This window comes from Miniopterus natalensis, chromosome 11, assembly GCF_054644295.1.
Source record: "Miniopterus natalensis isolate mMinNat1 chromosome 11, mMinNat1.hap1, whole genome shotgun sequence".
Classification (NCBI taxonomy): Eukaryota; Metazoa; Chordata; class Mammalia; order Chiroptera; family Miniopteridae; genus Miniopterus; species Miniopterus natalensis.
The window spans coordinates 21,190,466-21,208,170 of record NC_142091.1 but is presented as its reverse complement, the minus strand read 5'-3'; the positions used below and the strand labels follow the sequence as shown (position 1 = coordinate 21,208,170).

Below are 17,705 nucleotides of genomic sequence, written 5' to 3'. Positions count from 1 at the left end.
TTATTTCACTTAGCATAATACTTTCTCGTTCCCTCCATACTGTCCCAAAGGATAAAAGATCCTTCTTTTTTAGCTGCATAATATTCCATGGTGTGAATGTCCCATAGCTCTTTTTTCCACTCATCTACTGATGGGCACTTGGGCTGTTTCCAGATCTTAGCTTTTGTAAACTGCGCTGCTATGAACATAGGGGGGTATAAGTTCTTTGTGATTGGTGTTTCAGGTTTCTTAGGATATATTCCTAGAAGTGGGATCACTGGGTCAAATGGCAGGTCAATTTTTAATCTTTTGAGGAACCTCCATACTGTTTCCATAGGGACTGCACCAGTCTGCCTTCCCGCCAGCAGTGCATGAGGGTTCCCCTTTCTCCACACCCTCGCCAGCACTTGTAGTTCAATGATTTGCTGATGGTGGACATTCTGACAGGTGTGAAGTGATACCTAATTGTCATTTTAATTTGCATCTCTCTGATGATTAGCAATGTTGAGCATTTTTTCATATGTCTCTTGGCCATTTGTATATCCACTTTGGGGAAGTGTCTATTTAGGTCCTTTGCCCATTTTTTAATTGGATTGTTTATCTTCCTTTTGTTAAGATGTATGAGTTCCTTATATAGTTTGGATATTAACCCTTTATTAGATGTGTCATTGGCCAATATGTTCTCCCATACAGTGGGCTTCCTTTTCATTTTGTTGATGGTTTCTTTTGCTGTGCAGAAGATTTTTATTTTGATATAGTCCCATTTGTTCATTTTCTCCTTTGTTTCTTTGCCCTAGGAGATGTATCAGAGACATAGTGCTATGAGAGATGTCTGAGATTTTTCTCCCTATGTTTTCCTCTAGGATTTTTATGGTTTCACATCTTAAATTTAAGTTGTTTATCCATTTTGAGTTTACTTTTGTGTATGGTGTAAGTTGGTTGTCTAGTTTCATTTTTTTGCATGTACCTGTCCAATTTTCTCAACACCATTTATTTAAAAGACTGCCTTTACTCAATTGTATGTCTTGCCACTTTATCAAATATTAATTGACCATAAGGACATGGGTCAATTTTTGGGTTCTCTGTTCTGTTCCACTGATCAATATGTCTGTTCTTGTGCCAGTACCAGGCTGTTTTGATTACAGTGGCTTTGTAGTATAACTTGATACCTGGTATTGTGATCCCTACAACTTTTTTCTTTTTTCTCAAGATTGCAGTGGCTATTCGGGGTGTTTTTTGGTTCCATATAAATTTTCAAAGTGTTTGTTCCAGATCTGTAAAATATGCTGTTAGTATTTTAATAGAGATTGCATTGAATTTATAGATTGCTTTGACTGTATGGACAATTTAATGATGTTAATTCTTCCAGTCCATGAACATGGTATATTTTCCCATTTGTTTATATCTTCCTCTATTTCTTTTTTCAGTGTCCTATAGCTTTTTGAGTTCAGATCTTTTACATCTTTGATTAAGTTTATTCTTAGGTATCTTATTTTTTTAGTTGCAATGGTAAATGGGATTGTTTCTTCTGTTTCTCTTTCTGAGAATTCATTATTGGTGTATAAAAATGCCGTTGTTTTCTGGGTGTTAATTTTGTATCCTGCTACCTTGCTGAATTCATTTATTAAATTTAGTAGTTTTTTGGTGGAACCTTTAGGATTTCTATGTACAATATCATGTCATCTGCAAATGATGACAGTTTTGTTTCCTCCTTCCCAATTTGGATGCCTTTTATGTTATCTTCTTGTCTGATCACTGTGGCTGGGACTTCCAGTACTATGTTGAATAAGTAGTGAAAGTGGATACCCCTGTCTTGTTTCTGTTCTTAGGGGAAATGGTTTTTGTTTTTGCCAATTGGGTATGATGTTGGCTGTAGGTTTGTCATATATGGCCTTTATTATGTTCAGGTATGATCCCTCTATTCCCACTTTGCTGAGAGTTTTTATCAAAAATGGGTGTTGGATTTTATTGAATGCTTTTTCTGCATCTATTGATAAGATCATGTGATTTTTGTCTTTCAATTTGTTTATGTGATCTATCATGTTTGTTGATTTGCAAATATTGTACCAGCCTTGCATCCCTGGAATAAATCCCACTTGGTCATGGTGTGTGATCTTTTTAATATATTGCTGGATCCTATTTGCTAATATTTTGTTGAGGATTTTAACTTTTTTAGGTTAGAATTTCTAACTCTGTATTATATTTTATACAAGGTATTTTTTACATATAATGCATATGTAATGTAAAAATTGTGTAAATTACAGCAAGATTATCTTTAATTTTGTTAATAACTTTACCAGGAGTTGTTGACAATTTAGACAATTACATCACCTAACACCAGTGGCACTCATGGTATTTGAGTCACCCATACTACTCTTGGATCAGTTTGCATTTGTAGCTGCTGCATTCATAGGGATTTTATGAATGAAAGCAAACTTTGATTACTTCTTTATGTCTTTTATTATAATTGTTACTGAGAACTTACATATAAATTAAATACTATTTTATGTTATTTCTCTTTTATTTGCCCTTTTATTAAATTTAAAAAATTGTATATAGTTAGGTTAGAATATTTATTAATTTTTAAACAAGGAAAATTGTAAAATATTTGTTATTAAAAGGATTTGAGAACCACCAGCCTAAATATGGATGTGGAGCACTTTTCCTCAATTTTATATTGTTTTTCTGGGCTTGCTGAGACCCAGAATGGATGAGATTCTTAATAAATTCAGGGATAACAAATCGGAAAAGGAGAAAGAGGAATATATATGTGAATTTGATTTTAGATTTGTAAGTATAATTTATTAAACATCTCCAATTTATTTCACTCTATATGATTACTTTCAAACCTTGCCCTTGGCTTGCCTCCATAGCTGAGACCATCTTGCCCAAATAATCTGGATGATCCCATTGGATATCTTATTTTTCTGACACAAACTTAAGAGGAAGCTATCCAGAGATGTGTAGTCATTGCCTTTCTCACATTCTGCCTTCTACATTTTAGTTAACTGCTTGAAGATCTATTGCTTTCATAAATGCAACTCCTTTGGGAGGAATATATGTTCCCATCAAATAAGACCCTGTCCTCTACCAAGATGACTGAGCCCTGCCTTGCTGTGTGGTTGCCCTGCAGAGGGCAAAATAAATACCCTCACAATCTTAAATTGGTTCAAGTGCAGAGACTAATTATGCCACACATATACCAGAGTGTATGAAAATATGTATTATTCATGTCATGTGGCTTTTGATGAGAGAAGGATAGGCTGGTCTGAAAACAACCTGAGCAGAGAATGGAAAGGAATGGGTAGCTTTGGTTTTCACTGCGGTTGGGGAGTGGGGGTGGGGTGAGAGCTCCAATGCGGGCTGAGGTTTGCATGGTGTGAACTTTCCTACCTGTAAACTCTTATACTACTGCAGACTAACAGGACTCCCATAGCACATTGACTCATTATTGCTCTAGCAGAATTATCTTCTTCAAGCCCAACCTAACATATGGAGCCTATTTTATTTCTACTTTTCCATGAAATTGTATTAGTTTAAAATTATCTTTATTTTAGAATTTCTCTGAGTATTAATTAATTAAATGAGATAGAATCTAGTATCTGGCATACAGTAGGCACTTACTAAGTAAGTTTTAAGTGCTCTTTTTTTTCACCCTCCTTTTTATGTCTTTTCTGATCTCCTTATTTACTTTATTTACCTACTGGTGAACATTTAATTAGTATATGGTTTTGACATTTTTATTCAGTTATTTAAATTTTTCAGGACATGTTTCATTCCATGGGAATATATTTATTTGTATGACATAATTTCTCCCTACACCCCAACATTGTTAACACTAAGTAGTGCTTCATTGAATGAGTGAAAAAAGGAATATATGAAGGATACATGAGGACTGATGTTTTCTATATCTGTAGTATCCAAGTAGTAACACAGTATTAATTCATGTTTTCTTCTTTATAGTATATCATTATTTTTTAATATATCTTTATTGATTTTAGAGAGAGGAAGGGAGAAGGAGAGAGAAGAAAACATCAATGATGAGAGAGTCATTGATCGGCTGCCTCCTGCACACCCCACTAGGGATCGAGCCCGCAACCCGGGCGTGTGCCCTGACTGAGAATCGAACCAAGATCTCCTGGATCATAGGTCGATGCTCAACCACTGAGCCACAGAGGCCAGATTATTGTATATTATTTTTAACATTCTAAGAGTCTTACAAACTTTTAGTTTTTTTAAATAATGATTTCTTTAGTATTATTTACATGATAATACTCTGCTTAAGATGAATATAAAGATATATATTTTAATATATACAAAAGCAATGCTTGAAATGCTTGTTTTTCCAGTATATATATCATATTTTTATAATCAGTCTCAGTCAATTATGAAAAAATTCTATTTAGGTCTCTGCAATTTACTAAAATAATGTAATTTGTTAGCTATATCTTTCTTTTGGGTAATATGCCTTTGACATGCCTTGATAATTCAAGAAATTTTAAAATGTATCTTTTTTTGGTCCTTACAGAAAGTGTGGACTATGGGCCAGTGTTTGTGCAAGAACCAGATGATATAATTTTCCCAACAGATTCTGATGAAAAGAAAGTAGCACTGAATTGTGAAGTTCGTGCGAACCCAGTTCCTAATTACAGGTAGAAATTCACTGTTACTTATTTTTCTGAAGTTTCCTACAATGAAATTCTGATACTCCCAAGGAGTATTATAATGTCTCATGTCATTTTTACTATTTGTCTTCTGATTTTTTCCTAAGATGGCTTCGAAATGGAACCGAAATTGATTTTGAAAGTGATTATCGCTACAGTTTGATAGACGGAACCTTCATTATCAGCAATCCAAGTGAAGCAAAGGATTCTGGTCATTACCAGTGTTTAGCAGCCAACACTTTTGGAAGTATTCTTAGTAGAGAAGCCATACTTCAGTTTGCCTGTGAGTAAAATTTGTGTGTTTTTTCCCATGAATATAGTGTATATTATGTAATTTTAAAGTTTAGCTAAGCAAAAGGGTAAGGTCTCAGATTTTAAAACTGGAAAACCTTGGTAAGGATTAGAACTATGCAAACAATGCGTATCCTCCTGAGATATTTTGAAATTCCCTTAAATGTTTGCCCTCTTCAAATTTTAATTGATTTTAGAGAGAGAGGAAATCAGAGGGAGAGAGAGAGAGGGAGGGAGGGGGAGAGAGAGAGAAAAACATCAATTTTTATTGTTCCATTATTTATGCATTCATTGGTTGAGACTTGTCTGAGCCCTCACCAGGGATCAAACCCGTAACTTTAGCTTATTGGGACAACACTCTAACTGAGCTACCTGGCCAGGGCTGCCCTCTTAAAATAAACAACATTTTAGCATAGGTTGTTAAAAATCCTATCCATGAAAGCAGATAAAGTTTTATAACTCAAATATCTTTTGAACTCTAGTAAATAGTAGATTTCTAATTCTGTCTGTTTTTTTAAAATGTCTACTTATCTGCTTTTATTCTTCTACTGTTTATTATAGTCTATTAGCTATGATTCTTCTGGACATAAAATTGCATATTATAAAACTTCTGCTTATGGCCAATTAACCAAAGAAATTCCTCTGAAATGCTAATATTTCAGATTTTGACTAGAACTTCCTAACCAGTTGTCCCATATATACCATAATATATATACATATATACCATAATATATACATTTTCTATACTAGATCATATATCTAATTAAATAATGTATTGATTTTTGAACTCTTGAAATTATTTCACTTTCAATAAGAGCTTACACCCAGTTGAGGGTAGACAACTAGGTGAAAAAACCTTAGTATTATTTTTTAGTAAGTAATCCTTCTTGATTTAAATTCTTGAGGATTACAAATTATAAAATATAGATAGCAGGGTCATGAATCTTTGTGTTAATAATTTATATGTAACTATATTGACTACATAATTCATCACAAAATGATTTTTAAGTTAAAATTACACCCTGAAGTATGAAATAATTTATTTTTCTCTATATAATCTTCATCACACATAATTTCTAATTAACCCAGAATCCAGACACCCTATTATACAAGTGTGAAGGGCAAAAGGAAAGAAAGAATAATGGATCTGTTTGGAGAACATTGATCAAGGCTCTAGAAAAATATAAATGTCATCTTTTAAAGCAGATTGGGCTAAGGAGTTTATATAGGTACTTTACATACACCAAATATACCATGCAAGCAGCTGACATATATTCTTTTTATTTTAGAAAAGAACTATGTGGTACATCAAAGAACCTAATACTTTTCAGTATACACATTTAAAAAGTAACCTAATAAACAAAATATTCCTCCTAATTGCTTCTCTGTTCAATAGGGTCTTTTCAACACAGATACAGCAAATCCAGAGAACTTAATGTGCAGATATTACTGGCTTATACCTTTCTCTTTTCACTATGCAAGACACACATACACTGGTTCACAATAGCCTGTGTATCAGATGTTTTGGGTTTTTTCCCCCAAAAATCAGCAGAGGCAATAAGATATGTGACAATTTCTACATTTCAGAGCAGAAATATGCTTACTAGAAGATCCCATATGTATTTTTAAAATATTTTATTGAATTTATTGGGGTTACATTGGTTAATAAGATTATATAAATTGTGAGTGTACAGTTCTATAATATATCATCTATATTGTGTATTCACCACCCAAAGTCAAGATCCTGCATATCTGTATGACTGTGCCTTCCTGGAATTCCTGCAAAGACTAGTCACAGCTATCAAATGCTCACCCCCACCTGCAGTGAGCACAGGAGCAGCATCATTTACAGTTCAATGACTAGTCAAGGGGCGCTCACTGTTATCTAATCTATACCTACTAGCTAGCTAGCTAGCTAGCTATCATCTATCAGTTATCTAAAATCTACTTATCTTACCTTTTCAGCATCAAGCTGTATTGAGCTTAGAGCAATATTTGCTTTATTTTTAACTTAAACATCTGGGTAGACATATATATATGTATTTGTTGTATTTATGGCCCTGCCCCTTCCCACTCACACTAATCTTGACTTAATGCTGTGTTCTGTAGGCCATACATATGCACAAGATCCCCAAAGTGCCTGGTTGAAACAATCAGTCATTTACCTAGGGAAGGCCATTCCTGCCTCAAAATTAATCCCCCACTAGATACCATTTTGTCTATATTGATGATATAAAAAATTAAGTTCTTTAGGTTTAGTTTTATCTTTTTTTTCCAGGTGAGCTTTGGGGGGAAAATGCAAATATAGATGGTAGAGAGAAAGGCTGAAGAGTCAACCAACTTGCTTTCTAGTATACTTAGGTGTGAGCATGGGTGCTATAGAATTCTAGGAGTCGAGGTATTTGTGTGATTAGGGGCAGAAAATGGGGTGGAAGCTGGAAAGGATACAAAGGTAAAGTAAGACCAAAACTTTCTGGCAGCTTTACATTATGACTTTCTGTGTCCAGCCTCATAGATACATAGAATGTTAACTCACTGTTCGTTGTTAATAGGATGTTTAGAGTTCAAAGGGCTTTTGTAGGATGGGGAGCCTCCTTGCTCAACACATTTTAAAGCTGAAATTATTAATCGTTTATACCCATCAACCACTATTTATCCATCAACCACTATTTATGTAAAAAATTTAAATATTCACCACACAATTAACATTTCAAAATTAATATATTTAGTAAATTTAGATAATTATTAAAGCCTGTTTAATCAAATTAAATATTCAAATCTAGTATGAGTCTATTAAATGTTTTAAATGTCATAAGATTAAATAAAATTTGAAAATTATCAAAATGATTATAAAACTATGCATTAATACTTACAACTAAAGTGTATTGTGCTTATTCTTGAGTTATACTTTTATGCTTTACTCAATTTACAATTTTATTATGTAAATATTTTTACCTTTTATATAATAATTTTATCATACATATACAATAACTTTATCTGATATGTTTCTCTACTGCGATCTTCTAAAATGAAATAGAAAGGAGGATGATATTATCCAATCTAGAGTCAGTTTCTTAATTATCAACCAATTGAATTTCAGTTGCTCTGTTCAAAAGTGCAACCTGTTTAACAGACTTGGCATCTTTTATAATTTCAACATTATTCTTGTTTTATCAATAATCTCTTAAATCAGTAGCTTTTACAGAGGCTTTTGCCTTTTGGAATATGACATTTGCTTAAAATGATGTGATTCTAAGACTTATTGGATAATGTTAAATAAACATTAGATGGGTCTCCTCTAATTATATTTATAAAAAAGGTAGTAATCTACATTATAAGTAAATACATATTTAATTGAAGAATCAAGATATCCATATATTAATAATTTCATATTTATGAAAGATAATAAAATGTAAACATATCCTATTAGAGTCATCTTTCTTTTGCATGAAAACTACATATATATTATAGACACACACTTGCATAATATTAAACTCTGATTTTGAGTAACAGAGGTGCATGAGTTTTTGCATATTTAACTTATTTATATACATATGCAAATTGTCACAGTTTGCCTGTTGTGACTCACTTAATGCTAGCTTCTTTGTCCACTTATTAACCAGAAACACACTTTAAAATACTCTAGCTTTCTTCTAATAGCATCTTAATCCCATAACGAACCCCCAAGTCAAGCCTAGATTCAGCTACTTCATTGACCATAATATTAAAGAAACAAAAATCTAGGTACTAGAATTGCACATAAGATTATCCCAAATAAGTTCTGCTGGTCTTAGGATGATATGACTAAAATAGTTTAGTAGATGTGATTTTAAAAATCAACTTTTTTTAAATGTCTTGAGTTTACATTCATAGTTTATACAGGGGTTGGCAAAAGTAGGTTTACAGTTGTTCATATGGAACATAATACAATAATTAATAAATAATAAACTGTGTTTTGTATACTCACAACTGTAAACCTACTTTTGCCCAGCTCTGTATTTATTGAATACTTACATCTGTGGCAGAAATGTTTTAACATGCATTAACTCATTCCATCTTCATAACCAACATGAGTTGTTACATTATAAAATGTAAATCCATTTTACAGATAATACATCTTATTTAACTATAGTGGTACTCAGTCTTTCCTTATTCTACTATAAATAAGTGCTGTATTCACTTTATGACATACTCAATTTAATTTTCAATTCCTCTCAAACTGTAATTATATTGTAATCTTTAAAAAAATTCTCATGTTTTCTTCACCAACCACTATTTTATATTTAATTCATTAATACCTATATGATATAACAAAAATAAATACTAGTAACAAAAATAAGTATGTAATTATCCTGCCTTTCTTCTCTTTGTTCAAATTTAGTTTATAAACCACTTGCTTAATTTTTCTTATGGCAATTGAACAAGTGACCTTGGCTCTTTTTATAAATCTGGAATTTGGGGATTTATAGTAACTTGGCTATGTAGTTATTTTTCTTATTATATTATCTCTTTTGATAATTTTTTTCCTTATAATTTTAAAAACTTAATTGGATAATACATGGTTAGGAGCTGGAAAGCTAAATTTTCTAAATGAATTTGAGACAAGGCAAAGATTATGGTGGCTATTCCAACACTGATGATATTGTCAGAGATTCTGACTTTTGAAGAGAATGGTGATAAAGGTGTGAGTGTTGGCACCTCCGCCTGGTGATTTAGCAGTAATAAAAGTTATACCTAATGTGTGGAAAACTTAAGTGTAAAACAAATTTAGTTTCTTTCAAAGCTTTATGCCAACTGACTTTTCACTCAATAAATCGACCAAAGCAAAATAGCAAATATGTATGTATATTTATATAATAATTATTTATTTACTAATATATTTTATCTTAACCTCATTCCAAAGGTGATTTATATGACTTGCTATATAAAATTATGTATCATAAAAGATAAATAAGTAAATAGAGCACCAGAAAAAAAAATACATTTCTTAATAAGAAGTCAAGATAGGGTAGGGCATAATGTCTCATAATTATTGTAATCAAGACATAAATATTTCCTTAGGACCCCCAGTGGTCAGAGCAAAAGGAAAAATACAAACATTTAAAGGACTCTAGTTCTCCCCAAGTTTCTTAAGAAAATCTTTTCTTGACATTTAGTTCTCACAGAAATTTCTCATTTCCTACATCCCTTCAATAGCAAGTTTAATTAGCCTGACATAAAGCCAAGCCAATTCTTTCAATGTAACTAGAGCTTAATCATGAAGCTATTCAGTGCATTTATAAATCCGCTCTTACATTTTGATCTAAGCAGCTAACGGGTTTGAGCAGCTGCTGCATACTTGCTTGTCTTCCCCTTTTAACCTGCCCCTCACATGTCTAAATGTCTATCCATGGGGATCCCTCCCTTTAAGTTCTCCTAAAATGAATACTTATCAATGTGGTTCAGCTTAGTTAATGTTCATAATGTACTTTAGCATTAATAACTATATACCTCATAGGGATATAATAAAAATTAATGAGGTGGAGAAGTCATGTCTGTGAACTGTTTTTTAAGTTCAGAAAGAGAGACATAAATAAACACGAGACTGGTGTATTATTGCTAGTGATGATTGTTACTGGTTATCAATAAGATTTTTTTGACAAAGTATATTTTATTCCTGTGGCTTATGTTCATCGTAAGGATAATTTCCTCACCTAGTATAGTGATTTCTCTTCAGCGACAAGCAAGAATACATCATATAAACCTTTGTCACTGGATTAGCTTATTACCATGCTGATGAGAATTTGGGATTGATAATGTGACACTACACACTTCTCAAACATCCTTCAGAAACCCAAAGCTCATAGCAATCTCTCCAAAGTTTGGATTTTCAGAAATAATTCATACCATCAAGTCAAACATGAAATGAATCAAGAACAAAATCTCCTTATGCTGCATCTCGATTCAAAAATAACTTTATATGCCATCCCTGGTAAACTGATAGTTCATAGTTAAATTTAAACATATTCCTTTTCAGGGCATTTAGATGATTTTGATTCATAATATTTCATTAATTTTCTTCAGCAGTTGATTAAAATAACCTCCTTAAGTCTTTGAGATATTATATGGTTTTTATAGACTTTGTATTTAAGCCCTTTTATTTAACCTTTCATTTTTATTCAAAACTCAAAAATTACTTCTCTAACTTTTTCTCCTAAAGTAATTTTGATCTTAGATTTTAAAAGCACATTTTACCAGCATTTAATATCCACTGAAATTATTTGAAAAATTCCTGGCTCCACAGAATATCCAAAGTTTTATTTCATTAATCTATGAGGCTTTATACATAATAACTTCATTAAAGCATTTGAAAATTAATTTTAATGAGTCGCACTGGCATGGATAATTTTTTTTCTGTAAAAGTATCCACCTTTATTACAAAATAAATTAATATTAGTTTGTAATGTCTTTTAGAAACAACTCTTTTTTTCTTTTTTTTTTTTTACAAAATTATTGCTCAATATGGTTTAAGTCTTTCTTTAAAAAGACAATTATTCTGATCACAAAAGATATAATAACTCTGAGTGTACAGCCCCTTAACAAATGGCAGCATTGATTCTTTTACAATGCAATTTTTTCTTTAACAATTTAAAATTTATTTGAAATAACATGTGTGTGTATATAGCAAAAATAAAGAATTAATAAGAAGAAGTAGAAAGTAAGGCTTAAAAGAATTTGAACAATTCAATCAACCAAATTGAAATAAGTGGCATTTATAATGCATTGTATTCAACAACTGTAGAAGACCTGTAGAACACAAAATTTTTAAAGTAAAAATACATAATTTTATGCTTTAAAGGACAGTTATAATAAGTGAATCAAAGTTAAAATCAGTGGCAGATTGTTTTCAAGTCCTTAATTCTATGACACAACTTATAAATTTGCAAGTATTTTACTTATTAAAGTAAATCAGAACACATGATTTTATTATTTATGGAAATCATGACTAACTGTCCACATGTCACAGACAACCTTTAACAAAATGAGCCCCCTTACCTGGCTAGACGTTTGAGCTCAGGGCTCCTCTGCTTGTTTTCAGAAATGGAGTAAGGCAGTGCTCCATTCACATTGTGTGAAGCGACCCAGAAAGACCAGTGTCAGGGAGTGTATAAATCCTATGAGTGCCCACACAGGTGCCCACATCCCTAATCCACTGCCCCCTAATCCTTAGCAGAGTGTCTTTAGAGACCTCTCCCCAGCACAAAAAAATTCTAAAGCATAAAAGCACAATGGGGTTTTAATCTCACTCGTAGTGCCACGTTTACTTGATAAAATAGTAGCTCCATATCAGGACAAGTTATAATCCAGGTGAATAAAAAGACACTAATATAAAACAAAAGAAGTGTAAACAATGGGGCATGCCACATAAAAAAAGTCACACAGAGAAGAGAAGCAAGATTCTGAGAGAATAAAGTAATGTCCGTTTGTTGTAGTTTTATTCTGACTTTCAGGAGAAAATACCCAACATTTAAAATTATTGGTTGGTGGGCAGGAAAGGCAGGTGGGAACTGTCCACAAAACACTTTGAGATACTCATGAAATCATAAGGATGTTTCATCAAGAGAAATTATACTAATCTTTAGGAATATACACATTTCTCTCATATTCTACCTCCGACCTCTGGCAACTCCCAATCTGTTCTCTGTATTTATGAGTTTGTTTGCCTGTTTGGTATTGTTGTTGTTTTAGATTCCTCATATAAGTGATATCACATGGTGTTTCTTTTTCTTTGTCTGATATATTTCACTTAGCATAATGCCCTCAAGGTCCACCCATGTTGTCACAAATGGCAAGATTTTATTATTTTATATGGCAGAATAAAGTTCTGTTGTGTATATGTACCCCATTTTCTTTATGCATCCATCAGTGAACACTTAGGTTGTTTCCATATCTTAGCTATTATATGTAATGCTACAATAAACATAAAGGCAAATGTAACTTTTTGAGTTAGCATTGTTGTTTTTTCCTTTGGATAAATACCCAGAAGTGGAATTGCTGGGTCATATTGGTAGTTCTGTTTTTTTTTTTGTTTTTTGATGACCCTCCACACTGTTTCCCATAGTGGCTGCACTAATTTACATTCCCGCCAAGAGTGCACAAGGGTTTCTTTTTCTTCACACCCTCGCTGACAGTTTTTATTTTTTGACTTTTTTATAATAGCCATTCTGGCTGGTGATACCTCATTGTGGCTTCGATTTGCTTTTCCCTGATGATTAGTGATGTTGAGCATCTTTTCATGTACATGTCCATCATCGGTATGTCTTCTATGGGCAAATAACTATTCAGATCTTCTGTCCCTTTTTTAATCATATTATTTGTTTGCTAAGGAGTTGTATAAATTTTTTATATATTGAGGATATTAACCTCTTATCAGATACATGGTTTGCAAATATTTTATCCCATTTAGTAGGTTGCCTTTTTATTTCATTTATGGTTTAGTTTATTGTGCAAAAGTTTTTTTTTATTCTTGTTTTGATGTAGTCCCAGTATTTTGTTTTCTAATTTCGTTGTTTTTACTTTGGTGTGAGATTCAAAAAGTCATCCCAAAGATCTATATAGATGGTAAAGAACTTACCATCTATAGTTGCTTCTGGGAGTTTTTTGGTTTCACGTCTTACATTTAAGTCTTTGATACGTTTCAGTGTATTTTTGTGTATGGTGTAAGAAAAATGGTTTGGCTTCAGTTTTTACATATATCTGTCCAGTTTTCCCAGTATCATTTATTGAAGAGGTTGTCCTTTCCCCACTGATCCTTTGTCCTAAATTAATTGACCTTATGTGTGTGGATTTATTTCTGACCTCTCTATTCTGTCTCATTGATCTAAGTATCTGTTTTCGTGTATTTAGAAAAGAGTTTCTTTATTTGCTTTACTTTTCTTCCGATCCAAGGAGCATTAATCTGATAAGACGTTAAAAAAAAAAAAGTAAAGTCTTCCAATTCACTCCAGAATAAAGTTTAAACACCTCAAGGCCATTTATTATTTAAAATCTGCCTGAGTTTCCAGCTTTTTCTCTAATACTCAGGCTTTAATAAACTATATATAGTTGTCAAAACATTGTATTCTTGTTTATGATAACATATATTTACTTGTGATCTCCTCTCTGTCTGCTGGGCGACAGTTCAACAACCAGCTTTCTCTCTCTTTCTCCCCCTCATATATTCCTTATTATACTTGTTTTTTGTTATATTGCATTGCAACTATTTCTGACAATCATCTCTGCTTCCCAAGAGCCATTTTGAGCTTGAGCACACCACTAACTCTACCAGACTGTGAATTCATTGTTTTAGGTTAATGCCCAACTGCTAACATGCAGATGCATAGTCAAAACTCAGAGAATGTTTACAGAATAAGTGAATGTATGAATACCCTTCAGTACCACTGTGGCCTTCAAAATGAATCCCCCTCTGAGACCTATGAGAAGAATGATTTCCTAGGAGATACATATATATTTGTCTCTAAGAATTGCAACAGAGAATAAAAATAAATAATAAAACTTATGCAGAGATAGTTAATAAATTATAAAGCTTCACATATGTAGTAGTGAGATTATTAACACCTTTAGAATGGATAATGATACCTAATGGATAGAATTCATATTAATATCAAAACAGATGTTGATGTCCAACTATAAATTAGTAATAATATATTTATATATTATTTTTGCATACTATTGGTAATATATATTTTATTTCATTAATATATATAATTTTATTAGTAATAATAAAATAACAGTAGTAATATATGTAACATTATAAATATATATTTAATAGTAATATAATATATTTTATTAATATGTTAATATAATAGATGTCTGAGGAAAACTAAAGGAACTCAGAGAAATATGGAAAGTTACCTTTCTTAAACGTCATTTTGAGTTGTCCCTGAAAACAGACAGAAGAAAGCTCTGACTTTTCTTTCTAAACATGATTCTAGAATTCTAGCAACATCTCTCTATTGATCCTGGTAGAAACGAAAGTTTCCAACTCATTCTATAGCTCCATTAGGTTGCAAACATAGAATTAGGACATAGTGGTAGAATCTGTCAAAGTAAGGAACAAACCTTGCTTTTAAGTTTTTAAAAAATGTATGTGCAAATCTCATTCTATTTTAGGTGTCAACAGTTAAGGTGTCTGCTCAGTGCCACGGCTATAATTCATGTCAAAAGAGTCAGAAATAATGGTTTACTTTTTCATTAAGTTTTTTTAAAATCTTGTTTTTCAGCCCATCATAAGAAAAAAAAATGTGCTTACCTTCCAACTCTTAATAAGTAGATGAATTTAGAGCATTGTCTTCCCTAAGTAGTTCACAGGAAATTGAATAACATTTTAAATAACCAAAAATATGTCTATAAATAGTCAGTAAAGAACATCAAATGAGGTCATTAATATCAATTCTGTTTTCATAAACATAGTAAATCATTCACCTAAGAAATCACAACTGTAACAGATTTATTTAAATTATAATTCATGGAATTTTATGAACAGTCATTAAATTAAAAAATAATAATAATATGATTGCTGAGATGAAACTAGCATGTTTATTAAACAAAATCTGATTCCCTGTGCACCAGTATGCAAACAGATCTAGAAAACTTGCTTTAAACTATTATGTTGTTAAAATTCCATGATAAGAACCCAAGAGCTGAAAAACATCAATATTTACTAGTCTTGATTTTTTAAAACACTCTTGATAGATAAATAAAACTATATCCTTTCCCATAACAACATTCTGTGGAAGAGTTTGTATTCATTAGTATTGTGATATTTTATATTTTAGAGATTGTTTCTAAAGTTATTTCTTAAAATGCTCTCAATATTTTTGATATTAGTTAATTCACCCCCTTTTAGGGATTAAAAAATTCAAGGCTAGCTTATAACATAAACATTCTAATGAAAGTACCTCTAACAATTTGAACAATTTGTTTTAAATCTTAGACATTTATATAGTATTTATAGTCAATGATATAAACATTAATAGTATTTAATTACAATGCTCACAATAATTGCTAAGACTTATGAAGTGATTATTATGTGACAGACACTGGAGTAAGCTTTTTGTATATACTGTCATATTTAGCCACAAACAAAAATCCCATAAATTAGGCATTCTCCACATTTAAACATATTGAAAATAAGGAAACTGAAGAAGGTACCTCACTTTCCAAGGACATATAGTTATAGATGAAACTGAATTTCACGTCTTGTTTTATCTGACTGTAGACCCAAATTTCAATAAAATAAAAGGAATAATATCCCCCTAATGTTTGTGGAGTTTTCGCATGTGAGAGCTAATTAAATGACCTGAACAACTGAGAGGCTGTGCTGAGTTGTCTCGCAACCTCTATTCTAAGATCAGAAAACTGAAATGATAAAAGTCATATATCTTACTTATCGCCACACAGCTCAGATTAAAGATTTGAACTTACTCTGTCTGATACATCTGATGTACTTATGCACATTTATATCATCTTTGCTTTTAACTTCAGTGCGTTTACACAAGATTGCTCTTTGGTTTGCTTTATCCCAGGACCTTATATATTCACCTTGATTATGACAAAGCAATGCCACACAGAGAACATGCATGCCAACTGCTTTCACTGTAATATTATTTTTCCTAATAAATCAAGTGTTGCATAGTTTCATATTATGTTGAGAACTTCAGGTTGGTTTGTAATAATATGCAGGATAACTCAATATAACCCTAAGTATAAGAGAGGTAAACTAAATAGAAATCATGCAATTCAACTATCAATATCATCAGGTCACACTTGATTCAAAAGATACATGGAGACTATGGCTGCCTCAGTAATGTGCTCTACCAGAGCTGGTCTTCCAAAATAAACTCAGTTCAGCCTATTGTAACTATACTCCTCTTAGAAGGAGGCCTAGCCTTAGAAATTAGGGATATCCAGATCCTAATTTAGTTCAAACTATCTCCTAGTACCTAAAGATTATAGTTATTGTTTCTATTTATAACTAAACTAAAATCATTTGAGTAGCTAGTAATATTAAGAAATATTTGTCTACTTTCAAAATTAATGGCCTTAATTGCCATTCAAATTTATGATTTCAGTTTCCATATTTTGGAAGTACTAGTAATATAAAATTTAAAATATTAATCAAATTACACATAGTACATGTTTTCTTAACATAATCTGGATAGCATCATAAATATGGATAAGACTAAACAAGTATTTAAATATAAAACATGAAAATTAACTGTCGACCTAATTTTGTTTACCTTTACAACCCTGGCACCTCTACATCATTTTGAGTAATAAGGTTTTATTTGATGTTGCCAAATACATTTCAGCATAACTAGCTAAGGACAAATAAAATATTTCAATGCATACATTTTCACATGATTTTGTTGTACTAGAAATACTTGTCCTTGCCCAGAGTTCATTGAAACTGCTCTGCCACAAAATGATACCTTTCATCTTTGCTTCTAACAGATGTTATTTTTATCCCCAGCCTCGGCCATGAAGACAAATTATCATCTCCCTATAAAACTATAAAACAGAATTGCTTTTCTTTATTCATAGGTTATACTGACTTTGTAGGCCTATTTCATTCTTAAAATTTACAACCTTGAACAGAGGGAGAAAAAGGAAAAAAAAGTTCATGTACATTTTAATACAACCTTGTACTAAACCCTTAATTATTTTTCTTTTAAAATAAAATTCAAAATATTTAATTACTTAGTTTAGAAAGTAATTACTGATTAATTA

At 31.7% G+C, this 17,705-nt stretch overlaps 1 protein-coding gene across 1 annotated transcript in view; it reads left to right on the top strand.

Annotated features, from left to right (window-relative positions):
• CNTN5 (contactin 5) overlaps positions 1-17,705 on the top strand; it is a 964,763-nt gene that overhangs the window by 577,042 nt on the left and 370,016 nt on the right. Inside the window, exons 5-6 of the mRNA XM_087821593.1 lie at positions 4,508-4,631; positions 4,751-4,926. Coding sequence (XP_087677719.1) covers positions 4,508-4,631; positions 4,751-4,926 — 300 coding nt within the window. The remainder of the gene's footprint in view (positions 1-4,507; positions 4,632-4,750; positions 4,927-17,705) is intronic.